Genomic DNA, 17,976 nt, shown 5'->3' with positions numbered 1-17,976 from the left:
GACAGAGTCTTGCTTTGTTGCCCCTGGTAGAGTGCTATGGCATCATAGCTTACAGCAACCTCAGACTCTTGGGCTCAAGCAATTCTCTTGCCTCAGCCTCCCAAAGAGCTGGGACTATAGGCTCCTGCCACAAAGCCCGGCTAGGCTATTTTTAGACATAGGGGGTGGGGTAGGGGTGGGATCTGGCTCTAGCTCAGGTTGGCCTGGAACCTATGAACTCAGGTGATCCACCCGCCTCAGCCTCCCAGAGTGCTGGGATTACAGGCGTGAGCCATTGTGCTGGGCCCTAGTAGATTTTTTGAAGTGTGGAACTGCTGAAGCTAAGGGAAACTGGTGAAGGGAAAATCTCTTTTATCTGTCCCAAGAGACCAGGGATATGGCTCATTTCTTTCAGGGACTAACTCACCATGCAATTCTCTGGAGAGCTGGAGGTATCAAAAGTTTTGGAAGAGCCCTGGGGGGGGGGGGGGGGAATTCGCTACTGCTGCCTGCCCACCCAGGTTTGGGAAGGCTTAAGGAAAGGGAAAAGGACGGAATTAAGAGGCCAATATCTGGGGGGGGCCTGTGGCTCAAGTAGTAGGGCGACGGCCCCATATGCTGGAGGCCAGTTTAAACCCAGCACCGGCCAAAAAAAAAAAAAAAAAGAGGTCAATATCTCAGAATGGCTGCCAGACCAAATGTAAACCTTGCTTAATCTATGCTAATTAGAAAATACCACCCTAGGCCATGGGTAGTGGCTGAAGCCCACAATCTCTGCACTCTGGGAGGCCAAGGCGGGAAGGAATTTGAGACCAGCCTGAGCAAAAGTTAGACCCGGTCTCTACAAAAAATAGAAAAAATAGCTGGGCATATTATTGTGAGCCTATAGTCCCTGCTACTCAGGAGGCTGAGGCAAGAGGATTATTTGAACCCGGGAGTTTGAGGTTACTGTGAGCTATGATTCCACTGCACTCTACCCTGGGCAACCAGGTGAGACTCTTGTGTCAAAAAAGAAGAAAATATGTGCCTAAGAGAGAAAGAGTTGGGTGTAGTGGTGCATGTCAGTAGTCCTACTACTTGGGAGGCTGAGATAGGCGTATCACTTTACAAGACCAGCCTGGGTAACAAGACCACTTCTCTTGGAGAAAAGTCATTTCATAATTTGCCCTCAAGGTACTGGGGCCCTGTGGTGATCCTTGCCCTGGAAGCTGTTTTCTTTTCTTTTTATTTTTTTTTTTACAGTTTTTGGCCAGGGCTGGGTTTGAACCTGCCATCTCTGGCATACAGGGCCAGTGCCTTACTCTTTTGAGCCACAGGTGCCACCTGGGAGCTATTTTCTTAGCTGACTCAAGAAGATAAGGGCTTCACAGCCCAAGAGAGACCTAACAATTGGTGGAAGACAAACAAAGAACCTTGAAAATCCTAGGCTCTGCCCATAGCACAGTGGTTACAGTGCCAGCCACAAACACTGGAGGCTGGTGGGTTTGAACCAGGCCTGGGCCAATTAAACAATGACAACTGCAACAAGAAAAATAGCTGGGGGTTGTGGCGGGAGCCTGTTGTCCCAGCTACTCAGGAGGCTGAGGCAAGGGAATTGCTTAAGCCCAAGAAGCCCAAGAGTTGGAGATTGCTGTGATCTATGATGCCACGGCATTCTACCCAGGGTGACAAAGTGAGTGAGACTGTTTCAAAAAAAAAAAAAGAAAAAAAAAAAGAAAATCCTAGGAGAGCAGTCTTACCAGTTCCCCTCCCCATGTAGTTCCCACATCAACAGTCAACAACTCCGCTCTATAGTTTATTGGGTTTGTAACTGGACAAAGTCACACGTGTACAAAATGAAGCTGACACTATCCCAAAGCAGAGATTGAGGGCTGGGGATCTGTTACTGGCCTTTGGGGGAGCTCAAAGGTGAGGGGGAGCCAACCCTCACACTCTAGAGGTGCAGCCACAGGGGTGAGACGGAAAAGGGGCCCACCTGGCTTTGGTCACAGAACTCAGAGCCTGGCAGTAGGCCAGGATAGACAGATGGCTAGAAGAGCAGAAGCCTCAGAACTCCCCTGCCCAGGGAGCCAGGGATTGCTCCACCACTCCCGCTTGTGCAGTGGTTGGTCCAGACCTAGACTCAGGGGCTGGTGCAGAGGGAAGGCAGCAAAGCAAGAGGGAGTAGGAGACACTGCTGTGGTGGGGGACAGGGAAAGGGGTGATACTCGGACCTGTGGAAGGTGTGGGGAGCTGGGCTAGCTGCCACTAGGCAGCTAGCAGCGAGTTTCATAAATGCCACTGCGACCAATGTAGCGCACCCATTTGATGACATCATGGTCACTGTAGTTCAGCTTCGGTTCAAACACCTTCAAGTAGCGCACCTTGAGGCCAGAGGGTGCGAATGGCACCTGGGCAAGGGACAGCTCTAGTTAGGAATGTGGCCTTCCTCTCATAGCCACTCTCCTCTGAGACATTCTATAGCCCTGCACTACCTCATCTTAACAGGTGTCTGAATGGCTGGGGTCCCGAAAGAAGCTGGGGAAAACTCGAGTGGTAAGGAGCCCTCTGAAAGGTTACTGAAGGAGGAAGTATATCCAAGAATAGCTAGCAATCATGTTGGGTTTGAAGTCAGGCCCTGCCTGTGATAACCTGAATCAATTCCTTTAATCAGCAGGAGACAGCAACCAAAAACTGCCTTAGAACATATTTATCCTGCTCAATATTATGGACTTAAAAATGAGGTGGAGAAAATTATACTCCTAATGTGTACAAAGCAAAGCCAGTCCACAGGCCTAAGTAAACTTTGTGTCTTACCTGGCATTCAAACAATCAAATTTTTCTAGAACAACTGTTTTATGACAAGCCAAGAGATCAAAGACTTCTTCCCAATGTGAATAGCCTCAGTGTGAATAGTCTTTCTCTTAAGTGGCTTGAAAGGGGAAGAAATGGTCTATGAATTAAAGTTACTTTCCCTTTCTAGCCCTCAATTTCCTCATCTATATGGTGTAGAGGTTGATCTGAACGATCTCTGAGGTCTTCCCCTGCATGGCTCTAGGTCCCTCTGCCATACCTCAAAGTTCATGGAAATGGGGGGCCGAGCCCATTTCTTCTTGTCATTGGTGGGAAGAAGCTCAATCTCTGCACTGATCTGCGATTCCTTCATGCCCGCCATGCGCTTGATCCTGGGAATAGAGGGGCAATGGGCAGCAAGTGCTGTGGCCAGGTTGGAGGTGTTTCAAGGGCAGTTGCCCATGTCAAGCAGAAGAAAGCTCAGAAGCATGCAGAAGTGTTAGGGCCCTGATAACCACTTCCAAGGACCGTTGAGTCTATTACTTCTTTAGCATTGTGGGCTGTAGTTTATGCTTAGATATTTGGGCATGCTATCCTCTGCTCTGTCTCTATTTCACAGAGACATTACAGGGCAAGTAGAGAAATGCCAAAGCACCTTGAAAAATAAGTACATGCATGAAATCAAGTGCAAGCATGTACACACTCACACAGAAGCTCCTGGAGAAGCAAACAGGTACACTTATCCCTCCCACCCTACTCAAAAAACAAAGGTAAAAAGAGGGTACATTTTAGGATTTTGAGCCCTGCTGTGGCCCCATGAAGGAAAGACTCACTTCCACACAATGGCGTTCTCGCTGGCCTTGTACTTGGCCTTCCCCTTCATGCAGATCACCTGCACCCCGCTTGTGTTCAGTGGGGTTGGGATTCTCACCTAGAAGTGACACACCTGTCAGGAAGCTCTGTCAAGTCCTGACATCAACTGCCTTTATTCTTCCTCCTCCCTGATAATCTCTTCCTCCTCCCTGAGCCCCTTGTCCTCACCTCAATCTTCTGAGCCAGCAGGGAGGGCTTGAAGTTGGACTTGATGACCACTTTGACCTCTAGTTTGGTGCGTCCCACTTCCCGCACTAGCGGGATTACCCGGAAAGGAAGGATGATGTCCTTGGTGGTGCGATACCTTTGGGGACAGGGAGCAAGGTTGGCACTACAGAGCCTGTCCCACTCCCTCACCTCTCTGCCAACAGCACCCCTTGCCTCCTCACACCCCAGTGGCACCTCATGAGTTCAAATTCTCCATCTGGTGGGATGAAGCTGATGCTACGTTCAGAGTCAAACTTGCTGAGACGCACACACTGGTGGAAGGTGCAGTCATCAATGGCAATCGATTGTTTCCCACTGCACACAAGAGCAAAAGAAGTCTTTTCATCAGTACAGGAGAGTGGCAAGTATCAGGCTGGGAGGCCACCTCACCCCAGGTTGGCACTATAAGACTATGGAAAGCTGGCAGAATGTGGCTATCTGCCTCAGAGGTCCCTGTCCCAGAGTTTGTGATGAGGGGAAGATGTGCAAGCTCATTATCTCCCAAGAGCCCTACTGCTTGGGACGTAGGTGTTTCAGGAACACTGGCAGGGGCCGTCAGTGTATACACAAGGCCTTGATCCTGGGGACCCAACGAAGGAGATTGCTCTCTGAGAATAATCCCCTCATGTCTCCCTAGCACTGGTGTCAAAAGCAACCAGCCAAGCATACCTTTGGGAAGACAGAGTTTGAAATGAAGTCCAGAAGGAACTTGTGGTTCCCCATGCTTCACTAAGCCTTCCAAGGCCCACCCTCTCCACCTCGGGTACCTCTTGCTCGTTTCATCTGCTGTGCCTTTGCCCTGCTTTTCAATGACAATCTTGTCATTCATCCCAAACTTGCACTCAGGCATGCCACTCAGGTAGCTCTTCATCACCACCCGGCCTGACACATGGGCACTCAGCACCTGCCCTGGTGATAGAAGAAATAAACAGGGAGGCAGCTGAGTCTGGAAGGCTGGCCTAGGATCCTGCCCTGGCCCCAGTCCAGCTTCACCATGAGACGGCCCTCACCCTGTGGGGACATGAGCAGGTTCACACTTTCTAGCACATCCAGGAAGAGCTCATTCCTGCGGTACTTGATGCCCTCTCGCCGCCAGCCAATCTGCCCAGTCACCTGGCTGGTGATCTGAGATTGCTCTTCTTTTGTCTAAATGGGAGTACAGGCAAACAGCAATGACCTCACTCCTCACCCCTTTCAATCGTCCTCCTGTCTCCATCCCATTTCAAACTCATCTCTTTCCCTTCTAATCTCCACCTGTGACCCATCTTCCCCCACAAGCCCCAGGGCAGGGTCTAGAGAAAACAGAGCAAAGCTGCAAGAGTAGAAGCTGAGCAAATAGCCTACCTGATGCTGGAGGTCGCAGGACAGCGAGGCACCCACAGGAAACAATAAGGGAAGCAGAAAAGGAAAAGGCTATAAGGCCTAGATCCTCCTGAGGAACACCAGGCCTCCAGAGCAACCCATAACCCCTCCCTCTTCCCAGCGCAGAAGAAAACTGCTTGAGCTGTATTCCTGGTAAAAGAGATGCTGAATTGGCTCTCCTATGGTGGGAGGGCCACACAGGGCAAAACAGGCCTGTAGTCATGGCAGGAGGTTCAGGCCAACACTTCCTGTCACGGGCGGGATCATGAGTCAGCTCAAACAAGGCTTGGGGGCCAGTGGGGATGAAGGCAGGCTAGACTCCACCCTGATGGTAGTCTGTACAATTTGAGTACCTGACTCTTGATGCCCTGCTGTGTGATGAAGGTCTTCAGTGCGCCTGTCTCAGAGTTCTGTGGGTAGCCAAAGTCCAGGATCTCTGTAAAAGGAAGGGAATTATCATCCTATGGACAAAGCTGAGGATTCTTTGTTCTGATCCCTTTACTGGCCTCAACATGTCTGACTAGCACAGCTCCCAAACACTATGTGGGATCATCTGCAGTGAAGTCTCCAGTTTTGTAGCATTTACTCTGTCATTTGTGCTTCATAAGAAAACAATTAAGGCCAGGCACAGTGGCTCACCCTGTAATCCTAGCACTCTGGGAGGCTGAGGCAAGTGGACTGCTTGAGCTCATGAGCCTGAGCAAAGCGCAATCCTATCCATACTAAAAACAGAAAAACTAGCTGGGCATTGTGGCAGGTGCCTACAGTCCCAGCTACTTGGAGGCTAGGACAAGAGGACCACTTGAGCCTGAAAGTTTGGGGTGCTGTGAGCTATGATGCTGCAGAACTCTACCAGGATGACAGAGTGAGACTGTCTTTTAAAAAAAAAATTTTTTTTTTAAATGTTTGATTGATTTTTTTTTCCTAATAAAGGAAGCAACAGAAGAGTCATGTGGCCAGTGTGTGACAAGTCAAGCAGCCCTGAACTCTATTTTTCTAGAAAATAGAGGTGTTGGGAAGGTAGAAGGACTTACATTTGTATCACACCCTACAAAGGAACAGAGACTAACAGTGTGCCTGTAATATCTCATCCTCTCCCAGGCTCTGAAGCAGCTGTTGAGATGTAAAGCTAGGAGGAGGGTCAGTGAACTAAGTCCCAAACTATGAAAGTAAGGGAATGGATACAGGAGGCTTAGCTATCAAACCATAGAGTTTCTACCCCCTGAAAGACCAAAACTTCCCCTACCCCACCTGCTGGCCTATTTCTGTGTTCCACTTCAGAGGAGCCTTTGAGGTGTGGATGAGAACTGGCCTTCTCAGGTATAGAGCTCCTAGCCCAAGAGACCAGACACTCAGAAAAGAAAAGTTCAGAGTGTACTGGAGCCTCAGACCTCCTCCCACCTTGAGGCCAGGCCCAGTCAAATTCATCCCCACCCTAGGCCCAGCCCTGCCAGCCTCACCATCCAGCAGCTCATATATGAGCACAAAATTATTCTTGATGTTTTCCTCGCTGATCTTGCCAAAGTAGGCAGCCATTACGTCACACATCTTATAGAGGAATTCGAAGACCATGGCAGCGTTGACATTTTGCTTGGTGACTGCTGCCAGCCAGATGTTGGACCGCTTAACATGAAAAAAGCTGGTGCGAGCAATGTTGGTGACAGGGCTGCGCACCTGCTGCCGGGCGTGGATAACGTTGACCCGAAAGGCATCCACTGCATTTCTCCTGGGGAAAAAGAGTACACAGGGGCTGCTCAGAGCCCAGGCAAACCTCCCCCTCTCCCTACTGTGTCAACCACAGCTACTAACAGCCCCACCCTCTTCACTGCTGAAGTTTGACAGGAACTGTAAAGCCAATGCCTAAACTACTAGGGTGGTTCCTTTCCTCTGACTCCCATTGGGTCATGGGCAGACGGCCTTATCTGGGCTGGTATCTGAAGACCATGAAAAATGGGGAAGTGGCAATAATAGGAGGACAGATATAGCCATAATAACGTGAGGAGACAGAGTTTCACAGTTCACAGCAACCTCAAACTCTTGGGCTCAAGAAACACTCTTTGCCTCAGTTTCCCAAGTAGTTGGGACTATAGGTGCCCATCACACCTGGCTAACTTTTCTGTTTTAAGTAAAGACTGGTCTTGTTCTTGTTCAGGCTGGTCTCAAACTCCTGGGCTCAGGTAGTCCACCTGCCTCAGCCTCCCAGAGTGCTAGGATTATAGGTGTCAGACACTGTGCCTGGCCTGGTTCATGAGGTTTAGAGATAAATGTTCCTGACTCCCAGGCTTAGCACCAGTTTCCCAGCTATACCCCAGCTGCCATCTCCCTAGAGTCCCAGTAAGCTCCAGACATAAAGAGATCCTGCTGCTTCTTCTGTCCTCCCACTAGCGATCCCACCAGTGAGGAAGGCTGACTCCTCTAGAAGTAAGACAAAGCCAGCATGATTTCAGAGACGGTTCTAATCTTCTGTGGGAGATGTACCAAAGGACTTTATAGTTACGCTACCCATTTCTGTCCAAGATCCAACTCTAGGGTGTGTTAAGGGAATAAAAAGAATGAAGGAAAACAACGATGGCGGGGCAGGGTCCCCCACCCGCCTGTACCTGGGCAGCAGCTTGACAGGCCGCTTACCTACTGCTACGGCAGCCAATGAGATGGGATGAGAGAAATGATGCCAGCAAGAAGAGGAGAGTGACAGCAACAAGAGAGAGGGTTAGACACATGACATACTGGGAAGGTGGCATACACCATGAAGTAGAAGCAGACAAGACAGGCAAAGTGGTGTTCGACCTGGCCTTGGCTTGTCCAGGTCCATCCAGGGCAGAAGGGGCATAGGGACTGGGAGATGCAGTCAGCCAGGTTCAGGCAGGCCAGGCCTTGCCACAGCTCCAGCTCATGCCGCACCACCAGCCAATGGACAAACAGCCCCAAAGGCCAAGCCAGCCCATCAGCCAGGGAACCAGGAAGCAAGAGGCACTGTAACAGGCCCATTCTGTGACTGCTTATCTCAAGGTCTTTGAAGAAAAAAGAAAACAGGGCAGCAGGAACCAGAGGAGCCTAATTTCATTAGAGCTGCTGAGGCTAGGATACATCCCCTCAGTCAGAAAAGATCAATGTACAGGATGGGGCAGAATTGAGAAGGCTGTGGTTCCTTGTTAAGGTCTGTGGGGTCCAGGACATGAAGCTGTTCTGGGTCCACTCTGACAGGCCAGAAAAGGCAGAATGGCCTCCCTGCCCTGTCCTTCCCTCAATAACCTGGAGATTGCCTTAAGCTTACATACAACCTCTCTTCCAGAAATAACCTAGAAGAACTGAAAAGAGCTGAGTCAGCAGTCTGATTCCAGAGTATGGCAGTGGGAGAGGATTAAACAGCCTGGAAAGGTTTTCAAGAAAATCCAGTGAAGCTCTCAAGAACTTCCAAGAGCATAGCTGAGACAGATCAAACCTGGCCACTAACTCCACCCACTAGAGACAGAGCTCCCTCTTCCTCAGAGGAATCAACCTGCCTGGGCAAAAGCGCTCATCTCCAGCCACCAGGATTGTAACTAAGGGAAACAGGACAGGAAGGGCAGGAGTTCTTAAGGCTGTGGGGACCATGCCATTCTGTAAGTCCTACCTACTAGCCAACAAGCTGGCTGCCAGGCCAATACCACCAGACCTAATGGGAACCAGGCTATCCTAGCTGAGCTTCTAGGGTGCATGAAGCATTGGGTGGCCCAAGTCAAGCCTTTGGTGGGAATAGATCTGATCCTGCATGCTAGGGCTGGGGGCACCACCATGGTGGGACACAGCTAGTTTAACCAAGGAACTCACCCGATGTCATCTCGGTAGACCCGGGAGATGAGTACCTCCCCCTTGTGATTATAGATGAATAAGCCTCCAATCATGGCGGCAGTTCAGTCTCCGCAGCCCATCGCTCTGAGAACAGACCTAGGACAGGCAGGGGCAGGATAAGGGAAGACCTCAGAATCCCTGCCAATGTCCCCTGTGGGGCTCTGCAGGTCACTGGTGCTTTTTCCTGATTCAATCCTCTAGCAAGTGACCCTGCAGCCCTCCCTCACATGCCCCTCCCGTCAGTCAGGCTCTAGTTCCTGTTTATCCCAAACTGGATGGAGAAATAAATGGGAGAGAGACTCTTAGACCCAGGATTCTAAGGCCATTTTGACTCTCCCTTTTCTGGGGCTGAGCCAGAAAGTAGCCCCAGCTCCTTCTTCACAGTAGTGCTGAGCTCAGCAAAGATCCTTTTCTGGCCCCCTCCTGTTCACTCTTACTCAGGCTCCAGCCAGTGAGTCACTGAGAAGGCCTGCAGGCCTGCAGGCCTCCAAGCCCGCCCACTCGCCCCAGGGCTGCAAGATTGGTGGCAGGAATTATTCCAGCTAGTTCAGGTCTGGGGCCCCCTTTAGAGCATCCAGTTTCTCAGAGTCCACTATCCTTCTGAGGAAGAAGTACGGTCTGAACCTCTGGCACGCTAATTCACAGAAGTCTAAACATTCCAGGAAAGGGTGTGCAGGGTAGGGGAAGGAGAAGGAGAGGAAGGCCTTAGGCCTTGACCTGGACCCAGGAATGTGGCTTCAACCTCTTCCAGGCAGTCAGATAAAGAGGCAAAGAGTAGAGGAAAAAGGTCAGCACGGGCACAACACACTTCAATGACCCTGCTTATTACAGTTATTTCTGACTCTTTGCAAAAAACCTTGGAATGAAATAAAAATGGGGGGGGGGGCAGTTTAAAAAAATTAAGAGATCGTTCCAGCTGAAATTGTGATTTCAGATCCACCATGTAACTTATTTCTGGCCTGAGTGCTTATAAGCAAGGGTCAGGGATGTCAGAATGCCTGAATTATCCACATTATTTGGGTCAAATTAATTTAGACTGTTTGAGAAAAGTGGTTAATTTGGTTCTAGATTTCCTGGATTAGCCCTGGTATTAATTTCACAGGGAGTTCAGCAGACTTTTACTGTGGCTGGTAAAGTCTCCCAGACCACTGAGAGGTTTCTCCAGGTGGTGGACACATCCCATACCTCAGACCCAAAGGGGGTGGCAGAGAGGATGCAAAATGGAGGTTGAACCCAGGGCAAAGAACCAAGTCCACAGGTATCAAGTGGTAGGTAGCTCAAGGCACCAGAGGACCAAAGTTGGGGCCCTAGACAGGAATGGAACATTTAGTTAAAGGAAGAGACTGGCAGCCACAGCCAGGCAGTATACACAGGTGAGCCCACAGCAGCAAACAGGGCTGGTGGGGGCACCTAAAGGAAAGTGTTTCCAGTATGGCAAAGGTCAGGGCTTTGAGAAATAACCCACAAGGAGAGATTGACAGTGGTGAATAAGGGAAAGCTGGGGAGATGGAGCCTGCTTTCGGGTTCAAGTGCAGACCCATGAGTGGGTGGTGGGCTTTTCGTCCTTAGAAAGACAACATCGTGAAAAAAAGATAGTAACGGGGTGCGGGGACTGTGACAGTTCTAAGAAAGAAAAGCCACGGGGTGCCACCTGAGAGGAGGGGGCGCCGCACAGTGTGAGACCGGTCCCAGGCCAAGCAGGCAGCAGAAGGCTGTGCCACTGACCTAGGACATGGGGTAATTGTCCTTGTGCCGAGGAGGAGCCGAGGGGCTTGAGAGGTTGTCACGATCCTAGGGAAGAGAACCCCCGCAAGGAGTCCTTCCTCTGGGAGGATTCAAGTAGGTCTCCTTGTCACCAGAGGCGCCCAGCGGGTCAAATGGAGGGTGCTGCTCCCCGCCCGTCTGCAGCCGCGCCCCAGGAGCCCCCGCCCCGCCGTCAGCTCCTTCCCGGGTCTGAAGGCTGAGGCCACTCCCGGGTGGGGGCAGCTTTCCACCCGGCGCAGTGCAGGGAGAGGCAAAGCTGGGCGGACAGGCAGGGGATCCGTGGCGTCCGCCCCCACCCTATAAAGCCACATACCCAGCTCACCTGGCGTCCGCGACCCCCTGCGCGGCCAGCCCGGCCACTCTCCAGATCTCAAGATGTCCGCCCGCCCCCGGCTCGCCTGCCCGCTGCCTAGGCTTTCACCGCAGTGCCGCGGCCCCGCCCCTGCCCCAGCTGCGCGTGCGCGCCCCACCCCACCCCCCGCGTAGACTACAAATCCCGTCAGGACTCTCAGCCTTAGCCTGCTCCCTTACAAATTTAAACTAAGTTTGGCAAAACTACAACTACCGAATGCCTTGGAGAAGCCCCTTCCGCCTTGGGCGGGGATAAGCGAGGCCTCCCCCTAACTCGCCCGAAACACACATCCCAGCAGACGCTGCCGCGCTCACTTAAGTTCTCCTCGCTGAGCATTCTGGGGATTGTAGTCTCTGCGATCTCTTCTGTTCTAGATCAGTTTCAGAGCGCCTCAGAGGATTAATGCCATTTGCTGAAGCCCATCTGTTAAGCCTTGGATTGCTATAGGCCTTTTCTGTCACCAGAGTCCGAGGACTAGATGTCCTCTCTACACACAAACACAACTTGGCAGCAGAAGTGTTTGTGTTGAATTTACTGCCTTCTAATACAATCTCTGATTGCTCCAAGCTTTTCTCATGTATTTGTTCCACACAGAGCCTTTTCCTAGGGATTAAGACCCTCTTTCCTAGGGAGAGGAGCAGGGAGGGAGAAGGCAAAGGGTTAGGTAGAAATTACGTTTTTCACGAACGCACCCATGACTATGAACTCTTCCTCCAGGCCAGCTAAAGCTTTTAATGATGTGCTGACATTCTCCTCAGCTATACCTATGTGACTGTGTGCACCTTCTAGTCACAGGTATCTATATTGCTTAGAAAATATTTAGAGAACTGAGTTTAGTTGGACATAGAATTTGAGATTCCCTCTCTGATAAACAGAATTAATCTTCATATCCAAGCTGAGTGGAGGAGACAGAGCCAACCCTCAAATATGAAAGGCCCACCTTTCTTGGAGAATCAGAAGAAAATCTGTTGGCTCTTCTCTTTCTGTAGATAAGAGATATCTTGCTCCCTTCCTTGAGCAGGATTGAGCCTGTCACAGGAGGAAGGGCAAGACAGGGCAAATCTGGTTGTGAACCTTACTGTCCTTTGCAGCCTCCTGCTAGAAGTCAGCATGTAGCAGGAGGAAGATCTGGTTTCCCTCAAACTGTGATCATTACCTGAAGCCACTGAGTGACTGAATATAGACACTTCTTAATCTTCAGACCAGCACTCAAGGTTTCACTCCTATTTTTGTAAAAGCTTTATCTTTCAAACACACCCTAAACTGCCACCTATTTAGAGTAAATAATAATGATGATGATATTAATAATAGCTACCATTTATTGAGCACCTACTCTACTGTGTGCCTGGCACTGTGCTAGGCACTTTCGTACAATATCTAATTTGAATCCTCACAACAACCCTGTGAGGTAGGTTTTATTATCATCATTTTACATACAAGAGAACCGAGGCTCAGAGAGGCTAAATGACTCTCTTATCACACAACCAAAAAATTGTGGAGCTGGAATTCAAATGAAGAACAAGCTGACTTCAAATCCCATGCTCTGTTGAATTAAAGTAGAGACAGAGGGGAGAGGAAGGGCCAAATCCAAAAAAAGATTGTTGGAATGGAATGGATATGATATGCTGATGTGTAAAATATGGGAAGAAATTTAAACCCATAAATGTTTCTAGCTGGTAAGCCTTTGGAGGTTGCGATGAAGGTACCAGGATTGGAATTCAGGATGAACACACTTGATTAGAACACACAAGTCCATATGGACACATCCATGGAGATGTCTAGTAAGTAGTAAAAATATAAATCTAAAGATTGGGAGAAGTTATGGTTGCAGCTATATATTTGGGAATCATCAGCATATCAGCAGCAATTGAGGACATCAGAATGTTTTGGAATAGAGAGGAACAGAGACGTGGTCCAAAGATGGAACAATGGAAGCACCAACACTGATGGCATGAGCAATAGTGGAGAAATTCTCAAGATAGGGTCAGAGGAAGAAGTACAGGAAACAGCCCTATAATGGTGGTTGGAAGCAATGGCCTGGGCTGGGACCAAACCCAGAGCTCCCAGAAGGCAGGCAAGACTGAGTCACACTTCCAACACAGCCCTCTCTCTGCTCGCTAAAACCCCAGATGTACTGTTAAATGAATGAATGCCAAAATGCCCCATCTCAGTTTACCCCAAAGCTTGGAGCTAAGGACTTCATCTGACTCTTGACACCCCAGCCCTGAAAGCTTGAGAGACTGGATGAGCCAGAAGAATTTATAGCAGAGGCATAAAGAGAAAGTCATTATTTGTTTAAAGTAGATAATAAGGTAAAAAATAAGAAAACTTGGCACTCTTATCAGTCTGGAAGTCCTCTGTCCAACCTCAACTGGCCTGTGGACTCCTGTGTCCTTGCTCTGGGGTTGTCATGGTAAATGTGAAAACAGGGAAATGTGTGTGTGGAGGAGGGTAGAGGATGAGAGTGGCCTGTCAGTCACCTGCAGAGTCCTCTGCTGAGCTCAGCCTGAGACCCAGCTTATGGGCTTTATCCAGGTAGGAAGATGCTGAGGATGTGTGGGAGGTTTGAGGGCTAAAAGAAAGAGGAGGAGGCAGTCAGGGGACCAGCCCCACAACTTGGTAGACAGAGGATCCAGCCCTCTGGGCAGGGGCCTGCCCTGAGGCTTAAGCAAACTTGCATAGGCATCTGTGTGTGCGTGTGCGCATGCTTATGTGAGTAAGAGTGAGAGAATGAGACAAAAAGAGAGAGACAGAGAGAGAGGGAAAGAGCAGAGACACACACTCTCTGAAAAGAATAGAGTCTCTCATGCATGGGTGAATCTGGGCCCTCTCCAGAAGTCTAGTGACTCAATGTGTTGAAGTGTGAGTGTGGGGGCTGGACATCCTTGGGGAGCCCTGAGGGGCTGCTGAAGCAGGGTTCCTTGTCTCCTCGGAGGCTGGGCCTCCCCTCGCTGGGGGCTCACAGAAAGTCAAACAGCCCGAAATTCTTGGCTGCTCCAGGCCCAGGGAAAATTTGGGGAGGAAAAAAGAAAGAAAAGAAATGTTTCAGGCCCAGAGGTGAGATGAGCCTACTGGTTAGTAGGGTTAGGGGTCTGAAGAAGCCAGCACACAGGGCGGGCATGGGGTGGGAGTAGAGCAGAGATGCCCCAGGGAAGCCACTGGCTGCTCAGGCAATGGAGGGGACCCTCTGGGCTTCTGATCCAAGCTGAGCACAGGCAGTGTGGCTACTGGAGGTGACTACAGCTCTAAGATGCAGGACTGAGGCAACAGGCAGGAAGAACGTTAGAAGGGGCAGATGAAGCAAATATTTTTTGGTGTCAGTATTGGGGGCAGTCTAGAGATCTGAATACATGCCAGAGGGGTGGGTTAATAGAGGGATGGTGTAACTGAACGAATGGTGAAAGGGAACTGAGGGTGAAAAGAAGGGGATATGAAGTGAACATGCTCCTAAAGACACTGCTGGGGTCACCTCCCAAAGGGAGCAGAAGGGAGTAAGGGGCAGCACCACTAAGTCTGGTCCCAGGCACATGAAGGATCCAGGTAAATCCCACGCAGCAGTTAGTGGGCAGAGGTAACAAACTGGGGCCAGAGGCAGGTTAGGGGCTGCAAGGCCAATCGGTACCCCCTCTGCGCTCGGCGAGCAGTTAGCGCACCTGGATTTAGTTCCATTTATTTCCCTTTCAGGTACCAAACAAAGTAAAAAAGACTGACGGACGGATGGAGACAAGAGGAGGAACGCGGCCGAGGGTGGGGTTGGGATGGCAGTGGGGCAGGGACCTTGCTCACATGACATCCACAAAAAACTCACTGGGGTTTCCCATGGCCATGCGGAAGGACTGTCTGCTGGCGGTCAGTTCCGGGGGCACCGAGGCCAGGTCGCGGCCCGGAGGGGCTCCTGGGGGCCCCATGGCTGCGGGCGGTGGGGGCATCATCAGCATGGGGGGGCCGTAGAGAGGGGGCACTCCAGGAGGGCCGTAGCTAGGGTGTGTGTGGTGGCTGCGCAGGCTGCTGGCCAGTGAGTGGTGGCTGCGGTGGCTGTGCTCGCTGGCGGCTGGGCCTGAGCGCTCACTTGGCGCCCGCTCCCGCGGCCCCCGCAGGCTGCTGCGTGTTGTGTGGTCCGATTCACTGCCGCTGCCGCCTGACTTGGAGTCCCCAGCCTTCGCATCCTTCTCCTTCCTCCGATCACTGCCGCTGCGATTGGAGCCACTGCTCCGACTGCCTGTACCAGATAAGCAGGGCCCGGGGGGCGGATGCTCAGAGGTTGAGGAGGAAGCCTGGGCCTCACCCCGTGTCCTCCCTTTACTGCCCCCTCCACCTTACCTTCACTGTGCTGACTGCTGGCACTGCCCCCACCGTAGCTGTAGCCCAGCTCTGGGAAGCCGGGGTGAGGGTTGTAGGGGTGTGGGGGGGGCGGGTATTGGTAAGGAAAAGCCATGGGCCAAGGGGCAGCTCCAGGGTGTGGCAAAGGAGCCAGTGTATCCTGGTCAGAGGCACCACTGGAGCCATCATGGTCATGGAGGGACAGGTTGGCCATATCTGTGAAAGGAAGGGCTGAATGAGCTAGGTCCATCCCTTGCAGTACACCCCTGATCAGTAGAGATCCCCCAGCCTAAGGTGGGTGGCCAGGCCTTGGATAATAGCAACTGTGGTAATTTCTGGCCAGAATGAGAGGAGACACAGGCCAGACAGCTCACCCTTTCTGCAGAACCCTCTACCACCACCAGAGACAGCCCTGGGAGGCCCCCCTCTTCAGGAAGGCCTTTAGTCACTATTTTAGATTCTTAGCCAAATCTAGACACCCAATTTCTAATACCCTGGAGGCCCCCAAGCTTTTGGCATTTTCTCCTCCCTCCTCAGTGGGCTGGAAGAAGAGCCATTTTCGGCTGGGTGCCTGTGGCTCAAGTGGCTAAGGTGCCAGCCACATACACCTGAGCTGGCAGGTTCAAATCCAGCCCAGCCTGCCAAACAACCATGCCTGCAACCAAAAAATAGCTGGGCATTGTGGCGGGCTGTAGTGCCAGCTACTTGGGAGGCAGAGGCAAGAAAATTGTTTGAGCCTAAGAGTTGGAGCTTGCTGTGAACTGTAATGCCATGGCACTCTACTCAGGGCGACAGCTTGAGGCTCTGTCTCAAAAAAAAAAAAAGCCATTTTCTCTTCTGTTCACTCAGAGGGTGGGAAGCCAGCAAACATAGAAGGCTGAAACAGCAGATCCCACCAGGTACTTCCTACCTATTGTCCATTAAGCACAGTACGAGGCACTATCTCCTACAAATGTTACCCCATCTTTAAGAAGAAGACATCTGTCACATTTTTTCAGATAAGAAAAGTGAAGTCCAGGCTTGGTGCCTGTAGCTCAGTGGGTAGGGCACCAGCCACATACACGGAGGCTGGAGGGTTCGAGCCCGACCTGGGCCTGCTAAACAACAATGACAACGGCAACCAAAAAATAGCTGGGGGCTGTGGAAGGCGCCTGTAGTCCCAGCTACTTGGGAGGCTAAGGCAAGAGAATCACATAAGCCCAAGAGTTAGAGGTTGCTGTGAGCTGTGACGCCACAGCACTCTACCAAGGGTGACATAGTGAGACTCAATCTCAATCTAAAAAAAAAGAAAAAAATATATATATAGAAAAGTGAAGTCCAAAGAGGTTAAATGACCAGGCTGAGGTCAATCTAAACTGTAGCCAGGGGCAGCACCTATGGCTCAAAGGAGTAGGGCACCGGCCTCATATGCTGGAGGTGGTGGGTTCAAACCCAGCCCTGGCCAAAAATTGCAAAAAAAATAAAAATAATAAAATAATAATAAAATAAACTGTAGCCAGAACAGAAGCTAAGAATTGCTTACTTTTGCCTTAACATTCCCAGGTGGAGGCATTAATTAGGAGCAGGGAGCAGTTTGGGGAAATTCAGGTGAAATTTTGCCCTTTGTCCCCCGCCCCCTCTCCTAAGAACTAAAAAAAACACACAACTCATTAAAAGCCCAGTATGAACACAGGGCCTTTCAGGACCTCCCCATATAGCAGCTCCTTGGCCCTGATTATATGTCCCTGGTGCTATGGGGTAGGGGGGATCAGACCAGAAAGAAAAAACAATGTAGGTGCCTCCTCTGTGTTCTTTGCCCCATTCCCAGCCAGGCCTGGCTCTTTACAGCACTGTCTCACTCCATTACTATGACTTATTTCGTAACTGTAATTACTCCTGGGGAAATTATATATTCCTTAAGGGCAAGGCTGGCCCCATCAATGTTGGAACTACCTTGAAGGGAATATAAGGGGCTACTAGGACTAAGTTCCTGCCTGGCATACCCCCTGTTCACATGCCATCTATACCATGTCCCAGAGCTCCAAGAGAGCAGTAATTATCCCAGGGGCCACCTGCCCAATATAGATGAAACTTTCCCTCATCCCAGCTTTCCCGGGGAACAGTCAGGAGGCAGAGCTCCAAGGCAACCTGTGGAGCCTGCCAGATAAGCTATCAACCTGTCAAGAAGCCAGCTGCTACATGGGGGGTGGGATGGGGGAGGTAAAAAGTAGTGCCCATCAGCTCATGTTCAAAGAGCCTCCAGACTATTGTCCTGATGGGAGTGACTGTGTCCCCTCTAAGCCTGACATATTCCTAGCTGAGGAGACCTTCCTTGACCAGTGAGAAGGAAAAGGCCTGTTCTGTCAGTATCCTCCTGAGGTGGCCTCTGGGGATGTTGTGAGAATTGAGTAAGAAAGCAAGATGATGTTTTAGAAACAAATAGCAGCCGGACATAATTATAAGAGGGACTTTACCTAACAAATGCAATCAGTATAACCTGGTTCTTTGTACTCTCAATGAATCCCCAACAATTAAAA

At 50.6% G+C, this 17,976-nt stretch overlaps 2 protein-coding genes across 5 annotated transcripts in view; both read right to left on the bottom strand.

Moving 5' to 3' along the window:
- Positions 1 to 1,761: 1,761 nt before the first annotated feature.
- Positions 1,762 to 11,254, bottom strand: AP2M1 (adaptor related protein complex 2 mu 1 subunit). 3 transcript variants are annotated; one of them, XM_023508666.1, is made up of 13 exons: positions 11,111 to 11,188; positions 10,750 to 10,815; positions 9,004 to 9,120; positions 6,654 to 6,919; positions 5,547 to 5,629; positions 5,176 to 5,181; positions 4,842 to 4,977; positions 4,599 to 4,740; positions 4,027 to 4,146; positions 3,793 to 3,928; positions 3,585 to 3,682; positions 3,032 to 3,143; positions 1,763 to 2,369 (listed from the first exon to the last, which is right to left on the bottom strand). In XM_023508666.1, the coding sequence occupies exons 3-13, from the start codon at positions 9,075 to 9,077 to the stop codon at positions 2,235 to 2,237; spliced, it is 1,308 nt and encodes a 435-aa protein (XP_023364434.1). In that variant the 5' UTR covers positions 9,078 to 9,120; positions 10,750 to 10,815; positions 11,111 to 11,188; the 3' UTR covers positions 1,763 to 2,234. The 3 variants fall into 3 exon arrangements, with proteins under 3 accessions (XP_003802895.1, XP_023364434.1, XP_012668866.1); XM_003802847.2 differs by lacking the exon at positions 10,750 to 10,815 and having other exon boundaries at positions 1,762 to 2,369; positions 11,111 to 11,254; XM_012813412.2 differs by lacking the exon at positions 10,750 to 10,815 and having other exon boundaries at positions 11,102 to 11,183.
- A 3,485-nt stretch (positions 11,255 to 14,739) lies between these two features.
- DVL3 (dishevelled segment polarity protein 3) overlaps positions 14,740 to 17,976 on the bottom strand; it is a 17,108-nt gene continuing 13,871 nt past the window's right edge. For both annotated transcript variants that reach the window (XM_003802843.2, XM_012813411.1), the window contains exons 14-15: positions 15,461 to 15,676; positions 14,740 to 15,359 (exon numbers count right to left, since the gene is read on the bottom strand). In XM_003802843.2, the coding sequence (XP_003802891.1) occupies positions 14,923 to 15,359; positions 15,461 to 15,676 (653 nt within the window). In that variant the 3' untranslated portion in view covers positions 14,740 to 14,922. The remainder of the gene's footprint in view (positions 15,360 to 15,460; positions 15,677 to 17,976) is intronic.

This window comes from Otolemur garnettii, unplaced genomic scaffold, assembly GCF_000181295.1.
Source record: "Otolemur garnettii isolate 467f Iridium unplaced genomic scaffold, OtoGar3 scaffold00263, whole genome shotgun sequence".
Taxonomy (NCBI): Eukaryota; Metazoa; Chordata; class Mammalia; order Primates; family Galagidae; genus Otolemur; species Otolemur garnettii.
The sequence above is the reverse complement of the archived record's forward strand: the minus strand, read 5'-3'. Positions and strand labels throughout refer to the sequence as shown.